The 22,922-nt window shown below is 39.8% G+C and overlaps 1 protein-coding gene and 1 long non-coding RNA gene across 4 annotated transcripts; one reads left to right on the forward strand and one right to left on the reverse strand.

Annotated features, from left to right (window-relative positions):
- Positions 1 to 1,756: 1,756 nt before the first annotated feature.
- MMRN2 (multimerin 2) lies at positions 1,757 to 22,794 on the reverse strand. 3 transcript variants are annotated; one of them, XM_061449349.1, is made up of 7 exons: positions 22,054 to 22,792; positions 11,391 to 11,513; positions 10,050 to 10,156; positions 8,587 to 8,655; positions 7,171 to 7,344; positions 4,228 to 6,138; positions 1,757 to 3,231 (listed from the first exon to the last, which is right to left on the reverse strand). In XM_061449349.1, exons 1-7 carry the CDS (start codon positions 22,335 to 22,337, stop codon positions 2,843 to 2,845), a joined length of 3,057 nt encoding a protein of 1,018 aa, XP_061305333.1. In that variant the 5' UTR covers positions 22,338 to 22,792; the 3' UTR covers positions 1,757 to 2,842. The 3 variants fall into 3 exon arrangements, with proteins under 3 accessions (XP_061305333.1, XP_061305343.1, XP_061305353.1); XM_061449359.1 differs by lacking the exon at positions 7,171 to 7,344 and having other exon boundaries at positions 22,054 to 22,794; XM_061449369.1 differs by lacking the exons at positions 11,391 to 11,513; positions 22,054 to 22,792 and adding an exon at positions 9,607 to 9,720 and having other exon boundaries at positions 10,050 to 10,141.
- On the forward strand, positions 15,130 to 17,658 carry LOC133265201 (uncharacterized). Its single transcript, XR_009741911.1, has 3 exons — positions 15,130 to 15,682; positions 15,772 to 15,846; positions 17,440 to 17,658. It is a non-coding gene; the product is annotated as an uncharacterized LOC133265201 (long non-coding RNA).
- Positions 22,795 to 22,922: the final 128 nt, after the last annotated feature.

The following is a 22,922-nucleotide window of genomic DNA, read 5'->3' on the forward strand; positions in this document are numbered from 1 at the left end:
TTGGTCTTCTGTGAGACGAACTGAAGCAACTTGTCTGCTCTTATAGATAACTCACTTTTTCTAATGCCTGTGGTCAACCTCAGTGTGTTTTTCATGTTTTAAAATCCCTCTGTTCTTAATCCACTGAGCCAAGCAGTAGCTATTTTTTAAATTGTCAGTTAATTATCCTTGTCCACTTGCCATTTTTTTGGCAAGTTTTTCTTTCCTTTAGGTCCTAATATGTTGTTTCCTCTGGTCTGTTGCCTAAAAATGCAGGTCATGGTGATGAAGATGGGGGGGGGAGAGGGGAAAGCCAAAGAAAAACAACCACCCCACCCCCCAAAAAACCCGAAACCACAAAACAAGTTTTTGTGGAGGGGTTTAAAGACATTTGTACCAGTAGTCAAATAGTTTGCTTGTATCTGAGAGGTGGTTAAGATTGGAATTTATTAGAAAGTTGATGTATTCATTTAAAAAAAAAAAAATGCAGCCTTGTAAGCGTAAACATCTTTCTCTTGGCGCTTGAGAAGGAAGTCAGGCTTCCTGTCTTATGCAGCCAATAGCATGTTTTAATCCATTATATGTCATTAATTTTTGCTTCATAGTCTAAAACTGAGTCTTCCAGTCAAGTATGTCTTCTTTGTGTATGCAGGTGGCTAACTTAAACACGTATTTGAAGAATACAAATATGAAAACATCTTTATAGTAACACTGTGTTCACTCTGGAGTTGCTTATCTCAGAACTTGCTTGGCTTATTCAACATTAAACTCTGGTAAGCAGAAGGATACCAAACCTGTAAAAGTCCTGTCTGGGTGAACTGCTATCCTACCTACCACGTCCTTTTCCAAGTAGCTGTATGGTTTTCAGTCCAGATAAAGTTTTCTATCAAACCTTTGAAAACAAGCAAAGTGATTTTAAATACCTATGTCCCCTGTCTGTATTTAATTGTGAAACTTAACTGGTAGCTGCAGAATTGGTGTGCACTGGAGATGGGGTGTTCCTCGAGATACCCTAGTCTAAGCAGCACGCATAGCTTGGCATTGCAGACCGATGCCACCACAGAAGTCCATAATTGGAAGACCTCTGGTAAAAATGTGTGGAATAGCCCAGTACAGTAGCTTTGTACTAAAAGAAGCCAATTTCACAATGTGATGCTTTTCTTCCTTTTTGAGATTTCACCTCTTCAAATTTTTCTTCTCTTCCTTCCCTCATATATTTGAGCAATCTGGGGGACAGAAGAAGACACTGAGCATGCGGGCACTTTGTGCTACCTGCCACAGAGCCATGCGTCTCTGTGCTAGATAAATGGGGAGACTTGGCCCATTATTTCATGTGAAAATAAGTATTGGCTAGATGTGAGATCATTTTAGTTATTTTCTTTGTTGGATTTTTCAGGATCAAGAATAAGTCTTCTCAGCAAGTTGGTAGCTGAAACTGCTTTGTGGCTTTATTTCAAGAGGTACATACTGTCTGCTTGTCAAACTGTTGTCTTAAGTGCAATGTGTATTGGTACTGTTATGGGGTTTTTTAATAATTTTGTAGTTCAGTGTTGCTCAGAATACAAGCAGGTGGGGAGAAAACCTCAATAGCAGGATAATTTTTTTTTTAGAAAATGCTACCTTAAAAGGGCATAAAATATATAATAAGAAGAATTTATCTCTTTCATCAGAAGTATCAGGAATTTCTAAATGCACTTCATTTTGGCAAAATTAGTTGGTTTAGTATTGTTTTGTAAGGCATTAGGATAGGCAGGGAAAAATACCACAATAACTGAACTTTAAAATGAAAGCCTTTTGGAGATTTTATTTGTCAGAAGAAAAGTTTAGCACATGACCAGACATAATAATCTTGAGATTTTGGAAATTCAAAGAGTTCCACAGTTCAGAAATTCTGCTATTTGGTTTATTCTATTTATAAATTTAATTTATATTCAACAATGACAGCAGACCAATGAGCTTGCCTTTTTACTGCTAGTTTTATTCACTTGTTTGCTTGGGCTTAAACTGTTTACTATATGCTGAATTCTGGGCTAAATTAATTCTGTTTCTCCAGGATCATCTTTAGAAACAAACTGCATTTTCAACAATGTTTTTTAATAGTGTTTGACATTTTCCTAATGTCTGCATGTAGATGTAATTAATCTTAACACTGTTATATTACTATTACATTTTCACAGTGTAGTTGACATACAGCACAGGCCAGAAGCAAAAAGACTGTGGCATCTCTAAGATTCTTGCTTACAAAAACTAGCATAGGGTGCATCTTACTGGGTTTGCTGGGCATCTGTTAATGTTCTTGTGCACAGAACATCAAATTGAAACGTTGAATTGGAGTAAGTAGCAGAAGTTTCCAAGACAATCCATGACTGCCTGTGGTCCCTAGAGCACTAAAAGGTAAAATTGTCCTCGCTTCTTGGTTTTGAGCTACTGCTCTCTAAATATGAGAGTTGATACATACAGTCCTTCCTAAAAATCTTGTCCATGCCAGTGGTGAAGGTGTTTCCCATGGGAGGATATTCTTTTGCCAGGGGAAAGGAGAAACTATTTGTGTTGTAAGTGAAGAAAATCCCACAAAACATTTTTTCTACTTAGGTGAAATTCTCACAGTGGAAGGATTTGGGAATGTTTGTGCTGATATATTTGGAGTTCAAACCATTAGCTTATCACTTGAAAGAAAATCCCGTTGCTGCTCATAAGCAACTAATCAAAAGCCAAACACTTCCAGAAAAGAAGCATGAAGACAAATCTAAGGTAATGCTATGTTTAAACACATGCTGTAGGATTGAATGCATCACAGATGAAGCAGTAGTGAATTGATCCATTGCATCTATGGAAAGATATCAATAAAACAAAATGTCACTATTCAAGTTTTAAATATTAGGAAACCACCCATTGTTGTCCCCGGTGGACTCCGTTTCACTACAGAGCCCTGCAGCAATTCAAAGCATACTTTCTCCCCCTTCTCCATTTCTGCTATAGCAAAAGTAGTCATGGTGTTCCCATTTGGTGTTTTCCTCTGGTTACTTGAGAGAGGTCTTTTGTACCCACGGCTAAAGGAAAGTTGTCCTAATGCTGATCCTGAGCTAAACTCCACAGAGATGACAAACAGGTAGACGCCTTTATGTGGAGCTTTAAAGTAGCCATGTTCAGGGAAATAGCTGTTTCCATAATTGAGGTAAGTTTCATTAAACCTCAGAGTTTTTTCTTTATCTTTTCCTTCTGAGAATCCCACGTGGAATGCCACCAATGAGTCTGTGAAAGAAAGAGGAACAGGATTTTAGCAGTGAGCACTTCTCTCCCTGGGAGCAACAGTTGTGGGAGATAAGTTGAAGCCCTGTCAAGCCTGATCTCTGTATGCTGCTTTGCAAAGCTAAATGCTTGAAGTGGCTATGTGCCTGGGATTAGATCAAATGGTTCCCTGGAAATACCTGAACCACTAGTCTTGGAAAAGTGCAGGGCTGAGATCATCCAGGGTAAAGGGGAAGGGGATAGCACTTTTTTTTTTTTTTGCTGTCCTAGAAGAGTGAGTTAGAAATACCTTCTCTGCTTATTCAGTCTCAGCTACAGTTTTGAGCACAGATGCATAAAGGGGCTGATATTTGCTCTATGGTTTATGTCCATACCAAGGTCTACAATTGTAAAAGGCAGTGCTAAGACTGGTGGTTGTAATTACCAGGTGCTGATGGCCACATGCTTACAGGAAAAGGGAACTGGTCAGAAGTATAAGCTGAAAACTGTTCTCTAAAGCTTTGCTGTAAGAGTGTGTGCTGTCTAGTCAGTCCTCCCTGTTCCACTTGTGTGAATTAATGTAATTGTCCTCATTAAGAAGGTTTTAGCTTTTTGACTACACTCCTTCCAGACTCAAATAACAGGAAAAAGAAGCAAGACTAGGAAGCCTAGCACTTCCCGCCAGCTTCAAAAGAGAAAACTGCTACTACATTAACATGAGCATCTACAAACAAACTTAGTGTTCTGAACATCTAAAGTTGAATCAGTTCAAGGCCAGTTTCCCAGCAGCTATAATGTGTGTGATTTTATTGACTTCAAAGTGCAGCAGTGTATCAGTTTGGTTCTCGCTCAAGTGGCTTATATTGATGGAGGGGAGGATGTAAATAATGTCAGAATTTCTCCGTCCAGCATCCCACAGGATATCTGTCAGGCCTAACAACTAATGTGCTGTGTGTGTGGAGCCTGCAGCAAGGCCCAGAAAACAGCTAGACCTGCACATGAGGAGGTAAAAGAGCCCACCTTTTCCCAAAAGTTCTGTCTGCACTGTATTTCTTCCAGTTATCATTTGTGCGTTTTCTCTGTGTTTCTCAGGCTTTTTCTTGTCTCTTTGCTTGTCTTGACCTTTCTGTTGCTTTCTCACTCTTCTGGTCAGCATTGACTGAATCTTTGTAACGTCCAGACTTATATTTGAGGCAACTAATTCTTCATCACTTCCAAACAGCTTTTTAAAAATCAGCAGATGTTCCTCCAGCTTCTGCTTAGTGGTTGCTAAATCTGCTGAGAGAACTTCCACAGAAATGTTGAGTGGCTCAATTACATTAGCTATTGTATGATTGCAGCAGAGATTCGTGTCACTTATGGATTCATGCCTCTTGATTGCCAGGCTCAGGTGTTTGATATCATTCTTCAGAGTCATGATATCATTAGAAGCTGAGCTATCCAATGAGTCATCTTTGGCAGCCTCATAGTTAGGTTCCATATGTTCTAGGATGCTGTGGTGACTACTAACTTCATCTAGAGTAGAGGATGTTTGTGTTTCTTCTTTGGGATGCTTAGAAGATGCATGGCCATCATGATTATTTTGTTGACCTCTCTCCAAATGGTGAAATCTCTTTATAAGTGATTCCAAAGTCACATTTTGTTCTTGGAGTTTACCTGAGATATGTCTGAGAGATTCTTGCAGCTGAAATACTGATGATATTAGGATACTAGGATCTTCTTCAAACAAGACTTCCATAAATTCTTCCCCCAGTAAAGCCTCCAGTGCTGCTTCATGCCTCATGGCATCTTCCAAAAGGGAGCCAAAAGAACTGTTGAGGTACTTGATGTGCCAGTGAATTTCTGCATCTTTTTTCTTCAAGAAGCCTATGTCTTCTGAAACAGCTGTAACTTGTGACTGAAGTTGTCTGTTTTCTTCTTGACGGAGATTGAGGGACTGATAGATAGATGGAAAAGCTGAGGAGAACTCCTCAATTTCATTCCTCAAGAGATCTCTGAACACTGACTCTAACTGCTTCATGTCCTTCAAGTTTGATTGGGTGCTTTCAAGGGAATAAGTGATATTATTTAAGTCTCCCTCCAGTATATCAGTGTCGGAAGATACTCTTTGGCAGTTACATTCCTCCATGTACCTCAGCAGATCTGAATAGTTTTCACGAAGATTTGAGAGAGTATAGTTGAGCTCTGATATCTGCCTTTCCATGGCTGCTTTGTTTTCTTCCATAATAACTGATTTCTCCGTTAAAGTTATTATAACATCTTCTGGCCTATACTTCGAGATATTTTTTTTTAACTCCTTAAACCACCTCTCTAAAACTGCAATATTCTGAAAAGCCACATCTGACTCCATGTAAAGTTCTTTAAGCTGCTTTGCGTGCCCTGTCAGAATCTCATTTATTTGTCTGATGCTTAACTGGGTATTTTCGTCTTTGGGACCATGATGTGAGGAGAGTTCCGTTAAATTCTTTTTCAAAGTCTCAAATTTATTTTCAAGATTGCTTTGCTCCTGTTTCATGCTTTCCATGCTGTTATTTAAAGCTAAGAACTGGGACTGCTGTATCTTGTGAAACTTCTTGAGCTTCGTGTCCGTATCTGCCTTGATCATGGTGAGGTTATAGTGAATACTAGCCTGCTGCCTTTGCAAATGGCTCTCTATATCTCTTTTCACCTGATCAACTTTCACTACATTTTCTTGGACTTTTGATTCAAACTTAGTTCCCAGCTCCTGGAATTCCTTCTTGGGCACAGTGCTCTCTTGGAATCTTTCTATGCTTTTCTTGTTGGCTTCAACGTCATGGGACAGGTTTCTTACCATGTTCGAGAGGTTCTGTAAGCTTCTGTTGAAGCTTGCCCACGTTGGGTTAAAATGTTTCCTTAGAAAATTCTCCACATGGGGAAACAAGACTTGCTGCAGAAGCCTTTCCTGTGGATCTGTTAACACAGGTTACAAAAAAAAAAAATAGTAAAGTTTACATTCTGCTTTTGGAACACATCTTAATCTGACCAGGGTAACTCAGGGATGTATTTTTCTATAGTAACTGCCATCTTGCTGACCAAATTCTGATAATTGCAAAAATAGCCTAATTCTAAATCAAGGTTACAGTGAAAACATGGAGTCTGCAGACAATACCTTAGATACATATTGACTGCCCCATTTAAGTCATAAAAATACTGCATTTCAAACCCCTGGGCAAGCAGTTTTGTAAGTGGTAGGCTCTTGCTTATTTGACTGCCTCATAATGTTGTTCTTTTTCTGATGCTTTCTACAAGGCACTGCTTCACAAAGTTATCCAGCATCTTAACAGCTGAATATTCCAGGTGAGGACTAAGTAACTTGAAAAATCTGTGAAGCATCTGTACTAGGTGTGAATTACAATAAGGCTGGATTTCTGACTTGAATGTTCAAACTTGAGTGCCTTGAAATTGACTGATGACAATAGTCTGCATCATTAGAAAATGTTTCTGCAAGCCAGTGGCTCATATTCGTAGGTCCCATTGGCTCTTTTTTCCCCACTCCAGTATACAGCAGGAATAATGGTCCAGTGAAGGGTTGAATGTTACATTTTTTTTACATACACTAGTCTGATATTCCACACAGCATGAGTATGAAAACAGAACAAAACCCAACTGTAAACTCTGCATCCCCATAAAACAAGCCACAGAAGCAGAACAGTAAGCTAGCTGATTTTAAGTATAAGCAATGTCTTTATTCTGTGGTTAAGGTGTATTCTGAAATCCAGGGAAGTGTGAAGGAATCTACCTTTCATCTCATTTCCCGTTTCATTATCGAATTTATTTCATTCATTTGTATGGGGATTGCACCTTTTTTTTTTATTTTTTTTTTCCCTCTTTTTAGAAGCAACCAGCAGACCAAGGAATATCAGGGTAGTTTGGTTTTCAAGTTTTCTTTCCAATCTGTGTGCCTTTATAGGGGCTACTGGCAGGCTGCGTCAGACCTCTCACCTGAATTGCTCTGGTTCACTTCTAACACCATGCTTGTACCGTTGTTTTCAAATATTCTCTGTAAATCACCTAAGTTGCTGACTGCTTGATGAATATCACTTTGAAGATCATCCAGTAAAGCCTCATGATTTTGAATGACTTCCAACATTCCTCTTGAATCCACTGATGTTGGCACTAATCACAAGATTAAAAAAACAAAGTCATGCAACCGAGTGCAGTGACCAGGTGACAGGACAGGTATTCCTACAAGACCTCTGAGAACACCTGTGTACTTTCCGCTCTGAAAACTTACACTGACCTTTAGGGGTTGTTGATTTATAGCACTTTAACTTGTGATATCTTTGCAAAACTTTTTTTTCCCCAACAGGTGTGAAGACCTAATTTATTTAAATATCAGTGGGAGAACTTAAGCCACTCTAGCCATGATGGTAGTAAAATGCTCTTCATTAAAAATATCCCCATGCCATAAAAATGTGTGGAGTAATAACTCCTTTCAAGCGTTGACTGAAAGGATAGCAAAGTTTAACAACCCAGGATAAAAGGAGAGGATGAAAGAGTAATTGAGGTGTTCCACTAAGGAATCAGAAGCATAGGATATAAGTGTCATAGCTGACTCTTACTGAGAGGCCCTGTAACTGATGTTATTTTAAATAAATAACTGCTAATATAGATTTCAAAATGTACACTGAGAGTTGCAGAAAAATGGTATATTCCAGCTGTGCCGATCTGGGGGCAGCTTACCCACCATGGTTACCCTTTACCTTTAATGTTTTATAAACTTGTGTAAAGCAGCTGCTCGTTCACGCAGTGCTGAGAGAGTAATGTACAGAAGTCTTTTTCAGAGGCGCAATGCTACCCTAAAGATAATTTGCTAGAAGATACTTAATAGCACTGCAGACCACACCATTTCCCAGACAGAAGGAAAGATCCTTCTTGGATACTTAGATTGGTAGGAGTATTCCAATGCCTGGCATATAAATTGGCGGTACCTTATAATAATAATCTCAAAGCTCAAATAGCATTTTGAATAGATTGTTGACCTATTAGACTACTGAGCATGGTGTGCTTTCCTGTGAACCTGCTTCACAGAGCAAGGGGTTAAACATCCATGCCATTAGAAGGTTTCACGCTCTATACCAGCTGGCATTCTCACTAGGTATTATCAGTGATGAGCACCCAGCATACAATGTTGAAACTTTTGGATGCTTTTTCAAGAGCATCAATGTAGTGTTACAGCAAAAGCCCTTATTTATGCCCAAAAATATAATTGTGTCAAAGCTTTCCCAAATAATGCTTTCATTAGAAATACTGTTCATAGTTTAGCATACTAAAATTGTGACTAAAAAATACGTCTCTTTTCCTGATCAGTGACTGAGAGGTAAAAAAGCGGCAAGCAAAGTAACTTGAAGCACATACTGTGGTTTGGGAACTCCTCTTCTTGCCGTTCTTCAGGTTGGTTTCCTGGCACCAGAATAAAATTAGGATCTGCAATTGAGATGAAATAAACCTGTGAAAATATTTTAGATGCAGAAACTACTACAGTTTAGCAAGGCAATGCAGGGCAATTTCATGTGTAGTGTAACTGATGTAGAGATAGGCTTCTGTGTTGCAGGTTTCTTAAGGAAAGAGCATCTTGTCTGGGGAGTTTGCTTGCAGTACAACACTGGTGTACAACATTGCATAAATGGTAATATGATATAGTTTTTTTAAACTCCTGCCAAGTTGTTGCTCTTAAGAAGTCTATGGCAAATAGATGCTGTGCTTTTCCGGTTACCTGAACATTCTGGTGGCACCAGCTACAGTGAGTGATGCTGAACAAATGAGGAGATAAAGATGGAGCAGCTGATTTTGTTCAGTGAGTGTAACAAAGGAGAGACTAAACTGGAAGCATTGCATTGGGTAATATTTTTCCAACATCATAAATGGAGGTCAGGCTGGGGTCTGTACAAATAAAAGCTGTCTGTGAAGGAAAGCTAAACCTACAGAGATAAAAGCAGGCACTCCCATTTTATCTGTGGAGTTTGCAGGTGGGTTAGACATAGATTGTGTGAAAACTTTCACACAGATGTTTGCCTTTTTTGTTATCGTTGCCTTAATTGCTGGAGGGAATTACTTTTACTCCCTTTAAATGCTCTTTCCATTTTTGGAGTATAATTTGCTAAATTCTGCCAGGGCCATGAAGCTCTCCATTTTCTAAACCAAACGGTCTTGCTTCTCTTTTAATTAGCAGCTGTATACATCATTATTCAACAGTGCAAACAGTTGTAGTAATTTATTATATGTAAAAAGGCTAGCGCTAGAGCTTCCATGGAAATAACGGTCTGGACTCTGTTCTTGTGTTGTAGAGCTGCTCCCCATCCCAGGAACTGGTATCTCTGCAGCCAGGGTAAGCAGAAAGGAGGCAGCAAGGCAGGCTGGAGAGTGAATGCTGCCTACCTTGTTTGAACTTGGATGCACTGTGGTTTCCCCAGCCAGATGACTTCATCCTGCAAACTGACCGTGGGGGTATTTCACATCCTAGAGCTGCTTTCTGATGTCACCAGTTTCTACCTGGAATTAGGCATTCCTAGATGGACTTGTACATCTGACAGGCACCCCTGCCCACCCCCCCCACAAATGAATGCCTCTCTCTACGTGTAAAGATTACAAAGGTGCTGCTAAGAGAAGAGTAAATTGCTAATGCTATTAGCTTCTAATTGCAGCTAATTACAACTACTTGTTTCAAGGTGTCAGTGATTTGGGGCAGAGCAGCCCAAAGAAAATAAGGCATTGATTCTCAAAAACACCCCAAAAAACCAAAACCAAATAGCTAACATTTCTTGCCACTGTGACTCACATTTAGTCATTGCTTCTCGCACTTGTTCTCTAGCTTTCCTTACCATGCTGTTCACACTCCTTGCCAATAAATCCAGGGCAGCATTTCCACTGCAAAGACTTCAAAACCTTCTGTTTCACTTGATAGACTGGCTTCAGAGCTGTCCTGTACCTGAGGATTAAGGGTCTGGGCATTAGATTGCAAGTCATTTTCAGCTAGCCTCACTCAGGGTAAATTCACTGACTGTAGCAGCAGGCTGCTGCCAAGTGTGTCCTAGATGACTAATGCAGAACAGAGTTAAGAAATTTGACATAAAATTTATCACTGCTGCTTAGGAAAACATTGGGGCAGTCCACGGCAATATTTTTTCCCCTACATAAGGTTGTTTTTCAGGATTACAACAGGCAGTGCGTGCACATTCTTACTTGCACACATAATATAACTGCTATTCAGCAAACAGGGCTCCAGTGGTCTGCCTCAGGCTTTATTGTTCTTCAGCAGACATTTTTTTCCAAACATGTTGGCACTGATCTGTCACAAGTCTGAAAAATGTCACAGATGGCAAAATTACGTAGCTATCAGAAAAGCAACTCTAATATTTATTGTGGTAGTTCTTTGCAATCAAATTTGGGCTGAGCTTGAACTTTTGTAATGTTCTGTTGTGTTGTAGAGAAAGTTTTCTTTTTAAACAAATATTACAAAATGTCACTGGTCCCAAGGAAGATAGATTTGTTATAAACTCAACTAGAAATAGTCATGAAACTTTCTTCTTTCATTCAGAGAAAGAGAAATGAATTGTATTAAATAACAAAAGCATTTTTGCAATCAAGTAACTACAAATGCATGTAGGCGAGTATTACATAATATTTCATTTCAGAAGTCTGTTGGAAGTCAGTGTCTCTCAGCTTTAAAAATGTGCCAGTTCTGGTGCCTTATGGTACACTATGGGCCTTCACCAGTACTCTTTGGGCAGCCAGTCCTGCTGAGAGAAGAGTAGGTACTTGGGCAATCATACATCTCTACCTCCTGTCATGTAAATGGTCTCACTGGTGGTCACAGGCTGAGACCTTTTTAAGGTGTGTCTGTGTATTATGACCTGAAAATCATGAAAAAGCTATGGTCTTTGTTTTTTTCTGAATAAACATGTGGGAAGATTTGAAAAAAAAATCACTTAATCACCTTTTAGTCCTGTACTTGGTGGCTTGCAAAGACAGTTGCTCTCCCTGGTTGCTTAAATGCCTGATCACCTTAGGTGCATAAACCATACCCTGCGTCAGTTTGGTATTAAACTGAGTTGATGCGTTAATTCTTTTTAAAATGTGTCATTTAATACTTTTGAAAATATTATCTAGATACTTAACAGAAAATTCCATTTTTCTTCAGTGGTTTTATTTAGGATACTTACATGATCTTCTGACAGTCTGGTGCTCCATTTGGACAGGGCTGTTGGGAGTTGACAATGTACTTCTCCTTCATGCAGGCTTCTATGTATGTTACCAGCCGGGACTGCATGAAGGAGCACCAGTTCCTAGTGGAAAAAAGACATGAGAAAGGAGCGTGAAGTAGGTCTTTTTAAGTCGCTTCTTGTAACAGTGCCAAGGAACAATGAGATGCAGAAAGGCCTTCTATTTGTTTTATTATTATTTTTTTCAGCTGGATGATTAGGAAAGTGGAAAATGCTTGCTAGCTTCTGCCTCCCCTCCCAGCTCATTTGTTTTCACTTGGGATTTTTATCTGAGTTTGTTAAGAAGGGTTGATTGTTTGAACTTTGATGCATTAGTTCCATTTCCAGGCCTTTCATTTAGCAAGAGAAATTTCCAACCCATGATAACCTGCAGGTTAATGTCACTTTAAGTGTCAGATTGCCTTTCTCCGTGTGTTGCCATTTCAGATGCCTAATGACTGACTCATCAGGTTGAGGCAGACTGCTTCTGAAAACTTAATCCAACATAAACTCTGTTAATAATCAATGTCTTCCTAAATCTGAATTCTTCAAGGTAATATAGTAATTGATTGGATTTTTATTAATTAGACTAGCTTTGAAATGATTTCTGCCATCGCCTGCAAGAAAATGATGTTGGAAAAATGAGAGATGTTTTCTTGGGTTTTAGCTTTATGCTTCTAACCAGGACAAGTGAGTTTTACCATTCTGGTAAATTTTCCAAGTCAGAATTACGTAGGTGTCTATTAATCCCAGAGTGTAGGGGAGCCTCTTCCTTTTCAAGAGTTAAAAGTACATGTAAGTGTGTACTGTTGGTTGAAGTTTGATGGTTAAAATCCAGAGTCAGAAGTTATAGGAAGTGAGGAGTAACAACTATTACGGGAACAGCTGAACTTCAGGCAGTATATTTTTAAATGGGAATGCAGGAACCAGATCTTTGATAATCAGCATATATGGAAAATTTTGCCCCTCAGAAAGTTGCAGAAACAATGGGGAACTGAGTCCCACACAAAAGCAGAAGCTGCAGTCCCAGCAGCTGAGTGGCCAGAAGAAGGGGAAGAAGCTGCAAGGAAGCTGGAAACATCAGGGGGGAAAGGGCAGACAGCCTGGGCTAGCGGGGCCATAGAGAGCATGTTTTGCTCCCCCGTTTTTTAAGGAGAATGTGATCGCGGTTTCAGCGAATACTCACACAAACAAGACTCTTCACCTCTGAGAAGCAGGGACAGGAATCTGGCAAAAGCTGTGGTGCTTGGAAAGCTGGACAGGAAAGCAGGCTGCTGCAGCCTTTGTTGTGATTTTAAGCCAGAACTACAGCTTTTTTGATGAGCTGTAGTTTTAAGGCCTTTGCGAGTGTCTAGGGGAAATTTTGTGCCTGTTACCAATGGGAGTCTTGTTTCCTATGGGGCTGAACCACAAGTCAAATACTCAATTTTTTATGAAATCATTACTCTTTAAGGGTCAAACACTCTGCTTTGCATCACTGGGTGATTCAGTTACAGCCAGCAGACCAACACACATGCTCTGGCTGACATCTGCCTCTGAGGTGTGTACAAGTCCACCAGCCTTTATAAGGCTGCATCACTTTTCAGTGGTTGGTATAAGATGAATAACTCTGAATCAGAGGCCTGATTTGTGCTTGTATTTGGTCTGTCCCCTGAGCAAGCCACAGCTGGGAGGGGCTTTTCCCCCCTCAAATCATCTCTGCTTTCTGGGGAAATAAAGGGTGCTGCTGCTGGAGGTCGCTGGCATTGTCACTAGTTGCAGTATCTTGGGTCTGCTCCTGGGATGCCTGCCAGATCCAGGCAGGAGACTGCATTCAGTGTGGAAACCTCCTTTTAAAATAGGATTCTCTGGCTTTTAGTGTTTTGTTCTTTCCCAATGAAAACAGTCCACGCCCCATGAATCATTATCTGGACTGATTTGTTTTTCCCACCATACAGAGCTCCCAAACAAGTCCTTTGAGTCATGCAAGCCATACAAATCTAAACAAAATGCTTACATGCATCAACACGTGGGTGAGCAAGAATATGGCATCATGCGATGGTGAGTACTTTCACTATATTGCACATGTAAATGTGCACACACGTGTAATAGAAAATACGAGAATTCCTTTTCAAAACCTGTTAATGTGTTGGAGATATCTGGTGGGCTTCCCACTTGTAAGAAAGGGTTTATTTCAGAAATTGAATCAATGGCTGACCCCAACTTGATGCCTACTTTGGACAGTTATTAGCACTATGCAGGATGAATAGCATGAAAAAGGGGGAATTTGATGGACGCTCAATAAAATCTTCCTTTAATAGTGGTTGCATTTCTTTATCTCCATTTTGCTCACTATTTCTCTCTCAGTTGATCTTAAAAGCTTATTTGTGGAGCTGAAGTGCTGTATAATTTCATGCTTAGGTTTTAATCACAGAAACCTGTAGGGGTTTTGAGTTCCATGACGCTTAATAAAGATTTATTCTTTCATCAGTTAGGTAAATAAGGTCTATCTTTCCCATCTGTAATGAGCTGCAATATAGATACATGTGCCCAAAGATGAAACTTTTATTGCAATATTTTTTGCACATCTTGTCAATTGTTTCCTTTAAAGAAACTTTACTATCTGTAACTAAAAATATTCCTGAACTGTATAAACCTCGAGGAAAAATATATCCTTCTTTAATGTTAAGTGAAACACTCTAAAAACAGAGAAAGGCTTGATCTAAAGTTCAGTAAGGTGAGCGGGAGCTCTTCTGCTGGCACCAGTGAGCTCTGAACAAGTCTATGAAGTTTCAAAGAGCTGCTCTTTCACAAATAGCACTTTCTTTATTCAGCTGGTTTCTGGAACATAGCAGCTTTGTGTTCTGCTTGTGTGTTCTTTTCCCCCTCTTTGTAATTATGTCGTTTCATTCACTGAATATATAACCAACTTAACACACTCTGCTTTTATTCTCTTTAATACAGTTTCCTTTGGATTCAAGCTTCTGCTGCCAAGGAGAGAGAGGAGTAGAAAGAAATTGCTCGTGCGAGGAGAGCAAAAGGGCTTTCTTTCCAGTCTGGTGAATGGTAAAGTTTATCACGATACTTGCAAGCTAGAGCAACACTTGAGGGAACCATAGCAAATTCAGGGCTACAGATGTTTCATTTGTTCAGTTGCTTTTCCTGGTTTACATTCCAAGCAAATGAAAAAAGTATCTAAATAATTTTATTTGCTAGCCTACATGGAGTTTTTCCAAGGCTATATTCTAATCAACTTTTTCAAGAGTCCTCACATGCATCTATCCACTTCTGCCATATTTTGAGGCAAACATATTCTTCTGTCTGAGGTTAAAACACATCTGATGAAAAAGCACTTTGTATTTAAATAAGATTCAGCAAATTTAGGTTAGCTCAATCTCCTTTTGTTTGAACCTTTAAAATCTTTAAACAAAAAACTCATCATAAAATGATTTTTTTTCTCTTATTTTATAACACTTATGCTTTTACTAAAACATAGCAAAATGCAGACAGTTCTATGTCTGATTCTAGGATTTAGCCAGGCCACCTGATAGCAAAACAAACCCACAGAACCAGGAGGTACAGCAAGATGGCTGATCTGCAGTAATTATCTCTCTGCTCAGATGAATATGAGATAGTTTGGGTTTTTTTTACATACGCTGCTACACTAACAATTGCATCATGAGGGTGAGCTTGAGTAATGTCCCCCAGCTCAGATTAGGTACTTACATACTTTATGTGTCTTAGTTACATGTTCTCATGATTGACACTGCAGTGCATAATTTTAGACACTTCCTAGGTCAGTGGAATTCTTGCCTGAATAAAACCTTCAGGACATTGTTTTTCCATAAGCTTTGTTATTCCTTTGGCTGTACTCGTGCAACTGAGTTGTCCTTCACATCAGTTTCCTCATGTTTCTATTCTCAGGGAAACCAGTTTCTATAATTACTTTGAAAAGTCCTGTCCAGCCATTCCTGTGCATGTGCACCACTGACCATGCAAAACTTTTCCAAGTCCATAGCACTTTACCATACAGCACAAAAAGCACCTGATAAGCAATTATTGCTGCTTAAACATGCTACAAGATGACAGTAGAGGACTATGTTCTACTAACTTAAATGAGTGATTTTCCATTGATTTGTACAGAATGACTCCTGGTTTATATCAGTTGAAGCAGAAAAAAAAGAATGAGGCTTTAACTGAGGAATAATCTATGTTCTGTTTTTCCCACCATATAAAATTCTCACTGACAAGAAAAAGCATCTTCAGTGAAACAGGTAAAATACTGCATATAAATTAATCTAAACCAGGATTGTATGTGTCAGTTTTAAGACAGTAGTATCTTTTTATTCATTGTGGAATGCAGGAGGTGTTCAGCTGTTGAAGAAAGTGCTGGCTCTCTCAGGGAACAGTGTGCCATTGGGTTTTTAATTAGCAGACGGTGAGTGATTGCTGGTGGTCAGTCAGTGAATTCTCCAGCTCTTGCTAAGCAGCCAGCAGCCCTGTATTGCAATTAAACAGCACAAACTCTTGTATTTATCATATTTATTTTCTTTCCCTTAAGGATGAGTAGAGCTCCTGCTCAGGCAGGGTCTGGGATCTTCCTGCAACTCATCGCCCAAACTGCCCTGCTTTTCACAGGGGTTTAACCAGACTGATTGATTTGCACTTTACTTTGACAAGCTGGGCTGAAAAGAGTTCCAGTGGTAGTTTCAAATGTGGATTTCAATACAGTGCTGGAAGTCTTCCAGATCCTTGAGTAATGCTGGTTCAGTGCCACTTCTATTCCAACAATAGTGCCAGTTAGTCTGTTACCAGCAGGGACTTATCCTGCAAAATGTCCTAAAAAATTAGTGAAGCGAAGGCTTTCTGAAAACCCAGTCCTGAACCTGGGTCCTCACTGGGAGCAGGAGCTCAAGAGAAAGCAGGCTTGGCTGGAACCTGGTTTTGGGCCAAATCCAACTGTTGTACCAGCTACTGTAGAGAAATAAATGCAAGAGGGTTTTCCTCTTCACAAAGCATCCACAGCCGTTACCTCATTTAGATATTCCTCCCCACAACAGAAGCTCTATAGACCTTTCAGAGGGCAGCTTATGCTTTGATTTAATCTTTTGCTTCCTGCAGACTGAAGTTCATCCCTGGTGTAGCGCACTTACTCGTTTGTCAGACCTTGTCTTCAAGCAGGAATCACAGCCAGTGGCCACCTACTGTGCTGATGCCAGCAGGTCAAAAATGGCCTGGAAGATAAGCTTCCCCGCCAGCATGCACTCAGGGTGCAGACAATGTGCACCAAGGTTTGCCCTGACTGTGTTTTGGGCATGAATGTAGTTCTACTCAGGCTTAGTCGCAGATGACTTATTCAAGAGGTATTGACTCACACAAGTAGGAAGGCATTGGATCCATGTGCCAATAGTGCTGATGGTAGTTCTGTGGCTATGCTGAAACAAGATCCCTTGCGATATGGGGAAAGAATTAATTGCTACAGTTTGCACTAATGAGCTGTAAAATAATCCTTTGGGCCTAGAGGGTTCTATAATTCCTTTCAATGAAGCTGTGTGATTTGCATCAAACATGCTAATAGAGAACCATTTTACCTGCAGCTGTGCAGCTCAACAAGAGTCAATATCAGTGAATTTCCTAAAGTCCTGAAAGCAGCTAAGTGTCTAACTTCGATTCAAAACCATTGCTTCTGTTAATGTACTTGGTACTGCGAAAGCTATTGTTGAGCACTCAGTGGCCACCAGTTTGCAGGATGTCAGGGGCTGAAGATCACATTTAGCTGCATTTCATGCAAACCTATTTTATTTTAAGCATATGTTCTGTGCCCTCTGGGATAATTTCAATATCCCATAAGTTTCCTAAGAAAGTCCCTGTCTAGTTTTGAAGAACTAGATGAGTCAGTGTGAAACTTGCCTTAATTAAATCAGTGGATATTTTCCTGTAAAAGTAGGAAAAAAATGAAGGTATTAAGACTGAGCATTGTTCTGACTTCCTTAGAATAAGACTGATTTGGGTTTTTTCTGCTACGCTTCAGAGGTTAGTTGTTCTGTGTTTTGACACCCTGAGTAATCACAAAAAGAGACCTGCTCCTTTGTGGCTGTATCAATTCCAAATGAGAGGAAGAGGTGTGTTTCAGTGAGATAACAGAACACCTGGCTGACACAGGAAGATCTTCCTCTAATCAAGGGTGGCTTCCAGAATCCTATGTCCAAGCCTTAAAATATGTTAATGCAATTAAGGTTTACTTATACTGGAGATTTCTGCCTTTTCTATTTACAGTTCAAGTGGTGGGATTTGGGGAGGGGTTTGGGGTTTTTTTTCCTTTCTTTTTTTTTCCTTTTTTTTTCCTTCTTTTTTTTTTTTTACAAACATATAGAAATTGTAAGAAAAATCCGAATGTGTGACAGACTGAGTGTGCTTCTTTGGATTAAAGAGAAAGAGGGAAAAGTAAACCACCTACCCAGCTGGAGGGCAAATGCAAAACAGGGTTTACTCAGCAATGATTACACTTTTCAAAAGACAGAGAAGTTCTGTGAAACTTTGCTATAGATGGGGAAACAAGCCTTAGTTGCTCTGCTCCTTCCCATTTCATCAGCACAGTCCATTTCTCCCTTGCTGGGTGAGCCATCTGTTTGGGCCCAGCTCTGTCAGTGTGGTTACTGAGGGGGGAAGTTAAAAATAACCGCTGCTTTTTGACAAGATTATTTTTAACCTGGAATGCTCAAGTGATCTGGTTTACAGTGTTACTTGACAGACAGGTCGCACCAACTGAGGTTATGGGAAGCTTTGGGCTTTGCTGTCAGAGTTAGCATGTGATGGGATTGCACTTTTAGATTCTTCATTTGCCCTTTTTTTTCTGAGCACTGAGTGCATGCAATCTGATTTGTCAGCCCAGCTGTTCGTGGCGTTGCAGGCACGTAGATTAGGTTAAACTCTGCTCAGTTTGGGCTACAGTGGTCCACTGATGGTGTTTCAGTGCATCACTTGATTTGAGAAATAATCTGTAGGGAGAGGAAACAGGCCCTTCTGAGTGTAATTATAGAAAAGGTCTTTCTGTGGATCTCTGGTCAACAGAGGGGAGTTCATAGGAAGGGTACAGAGAAGATGACGTGATATTCCCAGGGCCAAGGAACCTTTCCTTTCAAAGGCTGGGTGATCTTGGCCTCCATACAGCTGCATGGAGCTGTCTGGTTCTATCTGCCCATGTCTGAATCACACAGCCCAAGCGATGGCACACAGCAGCTGTATGCTTACATGTATTCTTCCTTCAGCATCTGCTCAGCACCATGCCTTGCTCATGCATGTGTCATTACCAAGTGTTTGATGGAAGCAGCTCTAAGGAAAAAAAATCTCCAAGGTGGGTTGTCAGTTTAGGATGAAGCTATTATGAAGCTATGTCATCCACATAGCATCAGTCAACATGGCAATAATGGTGTAATATCTCCTTGGCATATTTATTATCCCGTTCAATATGACTTAATCAGACAGCAGTTGAATCTGTTACCCCTAGTGGTAAGGATTGGAGTAGATGATGACCTAGTGCAAACTCTGATTTCATATTTACTGGGTCACTTTTAGAACTTCCACATATCTGGTCATGTCCCAGGCAGCTTTTCAAGCCTCATTTTAGCTGCTTGTATCCCCACACAGGAAAGGCACCAATAACAACAGAGCATTCCTATGATGTTCTGCATTAGGCATCTGTTTTGTATGGGAAATGAAGACTAAAAGTGTATTTATTATCTATTTTGGGTATTATGCATTGAGTATTTATGAAGCCCAGAACCAATTGTTACTGTTCTTACTCTTCATCTTCCAATGGTAATATAGTCCAGCAATTTCACAGTCCAGATCTCTTCATATACTTGTGCTTTCATTTCCCTTTTTAATTCTTCTGAAAGTTTGGATACACATGGATCCATTTACCTCAGCCATGGGATAAAACATATAAAGTCCAACTGATCAGCTCATATGAGGCACAGCTGCTTGATAGCAAAGAAAAAAAGATGATTTCCTTTGGAAAAATTGACCTCTTTTGATGGTTTTGATTTTGTGAATAAACAAACACTTGTGCATTCTGAATGTGCAGAGCTCCTTTTAGCTCAGATACAAGCAGCAGCTGAGATACTGAACTGTTACCTAGTTCTTCCTCTAAAAAACAGTTGAAACAAAAGAATTATTATCCACACTTTTTTTTTTTTCCTTTTAATAAAAGTCACCCCAAGGCCAGTGATCTTACTGGTTTTCTTATTTTAAAACTCTTATTAGAATAATCTTATTCTGAGAGGAATTCATTAGTAAAGTAATATATCCAAGCACTTCACTGGGATCTAATGAGTCATTTCACCTTACATGTTGAAACAGAAACCAGAGGATTCTAAGTACCTTGGATATATTATTCACAATGGCCTCAATTATTCAAATAACTGCAGTAAGAAAACTAATACTCTAAATGTAAAAAAAAAACCCTAAGAATATTTTGTAACAATTATTCCTAATACATAGGGAAAATAGCAAGAGGTTGAAAAAACCCACATCCCATATAATTTTTGTTAGAAAATTATGGAAGTCTAAATTTTGTCTGGGAAACAAAGTTACCATTGACTTTGTTTCGGGGTTGGGTTTTTTTCCCTAGCTCTGAAAATAAAGTATTTTCTCATTTGAAAGACAAACTAGAAGTGGGAGAGCTTTTGCAGAAAATAATTTGCCACCACTTCAGGCTTTTTTATGGCATGTCTTTATCTCCTTCTGGCTCTTAATTCCTGATTAACTCCTGATGCTTTTCTTCTTGTTCTCCTCTTCAAGATATAAGCCCAGTTCATTGATTTTTTTAATTTATTTTTTTTTCCAGGGCATGTGTCACACTTGTGGAAGGAGGAAATACCAGATTCACAACTTCTCATCTGTGCTTAGCAGAGTGCTCCAGCCATGAGCACCTCACATGCACTTGAGGACTTCAGGCTCTGAAAGTAGCTTGCTTCAACCAATTGCAATGCCTTTTAGAATTTGGAGTGCAGTTACAAGGGGAGCTGTGCTGTCTCTTTTTATTAATTTATTATTTATTATTTATGAAGCTACTGCCAGGCAAGATTTTGACTGCCTGTAGTCATCAACATAGCTTTATAATTGGGAAGAACATTACACTTTGACTCACTATGAAACTATTTCCATAAAAGGAGGAAGTATTTTTTGGGAGGAAATTAGGATGAGTAATAGCTGGGGCTGGACAAGTTTACGTAGCAAAGAAAGAAATCCCTATTAGGACAATCTGTTTCAGCATCTTACTGACCTGTACAGGCACCTTTTTACACTATTGAATTTTTCATAGTACTTATAGTTTTCAGAATGCTTTCGCCATTTCAATCAGCAGTCAAATGATTACCACCTTGCAGTGTAACGTGGAAGTCCAGAGTACCACTTAGGCTTTGTTTTCATTCCTCTGCCAGTTTCTGAAATGCATTAACCAAGAATTGGTGAATTAACAGTGCATGTCATTATCGAACACTACCCATCAGGAAGCTGGAAGTCAACACTCCCAGGCTTTAGAAAATGACTTATGGTTAATGGTGAGCAGTACAGATTTGTGGGAAGATGTAGTATGAAGGACATCAGGGCTTTAACACACTCGCCAAGCTATATGCAGGAGGGAGGCCTCAATTTTGTGTGTAGATGAAATTAGAAACTAGAGTGTATACTTTGGTTTGCATGAAAGGGAAGCATGACATGAGCAAGGTTTTACAGGCTCTTCACATCTCCCCTTTTACTTCTTCTCAAGAGCATTTAAAGCAAAAAATACCAGGGCATGCTAAAGTGCTGACCTGTGAACAGTACTCACTGTGCTGCTCTTTCAGCTCTCCCAAATAGGGCTATAAAAGATTCATTCACTGTCCTGTTTGGTTTTCATCTGTTTTAAACATTTAGAGACCTACTTACATGCCCTGTAAAACTTAAAAAATCTGAGTGTTTGTAAACCTTGCTAGTGAAGTAGATGCCTTTTCCGCTCAGGATGGCTACTTTTTGGCCATACATTGCTCTGGGAAGCATTTCACTATCACGAAAACCTTTAGGGTGGGAGGTTGGATTTGTAGTATTTTTCATGCTTATTTATTATTCTTTACTTTGTTATATTTACCCTTCACTATTTTTATTTTGCTGATGCCCTGCCATTCTGTTTTCCCCTCCATTACCAAGGCCCAAGTCTGCAGCCAAGCATGTTCCAATGATGGGCAGAGATTGCTGTGATCAGCAAAAATAATCATCATTAGTTTGTGATCAGGAAAAGTCAGTAAATCAATTGCTTCTAGTTTCACGTTGCCAGAAATAGCAAGTTTGTTTTCTGGTGCTACAACAGAAACAGAAGGCTTCACATCGGCCAGGTGGGTCCAGGCCCCTAACCCCATTCTGCTGTTGCTTTGGACTAGGCAAAAAGCTGTCCCATCTGTGGTATCATTCTCTCAGGCAGTTCAGCTTTCGGTTTCAGTTAAAACATTTACACCCCTCCTATTCGAGTTAGACTGATCTCTAAAATCTAACATATTTTAATGAGAAACTTCTATTGAAAATGGTCCTTTATCAACAGCATATATACAGTATTAGACAGGATTGTGCTATTATTATGTGGAAGACAGACCCATATTGGGGTACTCACCCATTTCGGGACTGTGGGCTCACAGCTTCAAAGTCCTCTCTCTCTTCCTGATGTGAGGAGATCACACTTGAAGAGTAATCTTGAGTATTCTCCCTGAGCCCTTCTGCCTCCCAGGAACCTTCTTCCTCGTGTGACAGAGGATTCCTCTGGGGGTATGCAGAGGTCTCATGAATTTGTGGCTGTGAGCTGTGCACTGAACCATCATGATACCCATGATGGTCTGCGTGCTTAACCAGCTTTGCCAATCCTATTGTATTACAGATGATCAGAAGCTTCACTAGCATGGTGGGATTTTTCCCACCTGGTTACACCTGTCTCTTGTTCTCTTCTCTGAAGCTTAGCCGGGATTAATTCAGGAATGCCCCAGCAATATTCTTTAACTGGAAAGTTGGAAGAAGGAAAGGAAAAAAAAAAAAGTAGTAACAAAGGGCGGAAAAAGCTTTTGACCCTCCCAGCTACTGTGGAAACGTCCGTGGCTATTGAACAATGTGAGTCTGGTTCCTGTGTGGGGCTCAAGCGTCTCTGACAGAGGGGGGAAAAAGAGGTGGTAGGAATATAGTTTATTCAAGGAACTTCTGAGCTTGCCTGCCTTCTAAACTTATCTGTGAACAGGAACTCAGCTTTTATCAACTGCCTTCTCCCTCAGGCACAGGAAAAGGATGTTAGCTTAAAGGGAAGGAAAAGAAAGAAAATATTGAGTGGTGTAACAGACTCGTGTTGCGGTGCCAGAAACTGTCACAAACCTCCTTGCGCCACTGTCTGCACTGTCTGGTTTTTATTACAGTTTAGATGCTGAAATACCCTGGCTTTAGCAGCAGAATATCCACAGTATGTACAGCAGACTATGGGCATTAAGGGGTTCACAGTAA

Source organism: Pezoporus flaviventris, unplaced genomic scaffold (assembly GCF_033815535.1).
Source record: "Pezoporus flaviventris isolate CSIRO_AGI_PZ_B2104156 unplaced genomic scaffold, CSIRO_AGI_Pfla_v1 ptg000001l, whole genome shotgun sequence".
Lineage (NCBI taxonomy): Eukaryota > Metazoa > Chordata > Aves > Psittaciformes > Psittacidae > Pezoporus > Pezoporus flaviventris.

Coding starts and splice junctions, on each gene's coding strand:
- MMRN2 (XM_061449349.1), bottom strand. CDS start 22,337: ATGCTAGTGAAGCTTCTGATCATCTGTAATACAATAGGATTGGCAAAG. Junction 10,157..11,390: donor CCAGACTGTCAGAAGATCAT/GTAAGTATCCTA, acceptor CTTAATCCTCAG/GTACAGGACAGCTCTGAAGC. Junction 3,232..4,227: donor GACAGAACTTTTGGGAAAAG/GTGGGCTCTTTT, acceptor TTTCTTTCACAG/ACTCATTGGTGGCATTCCAC.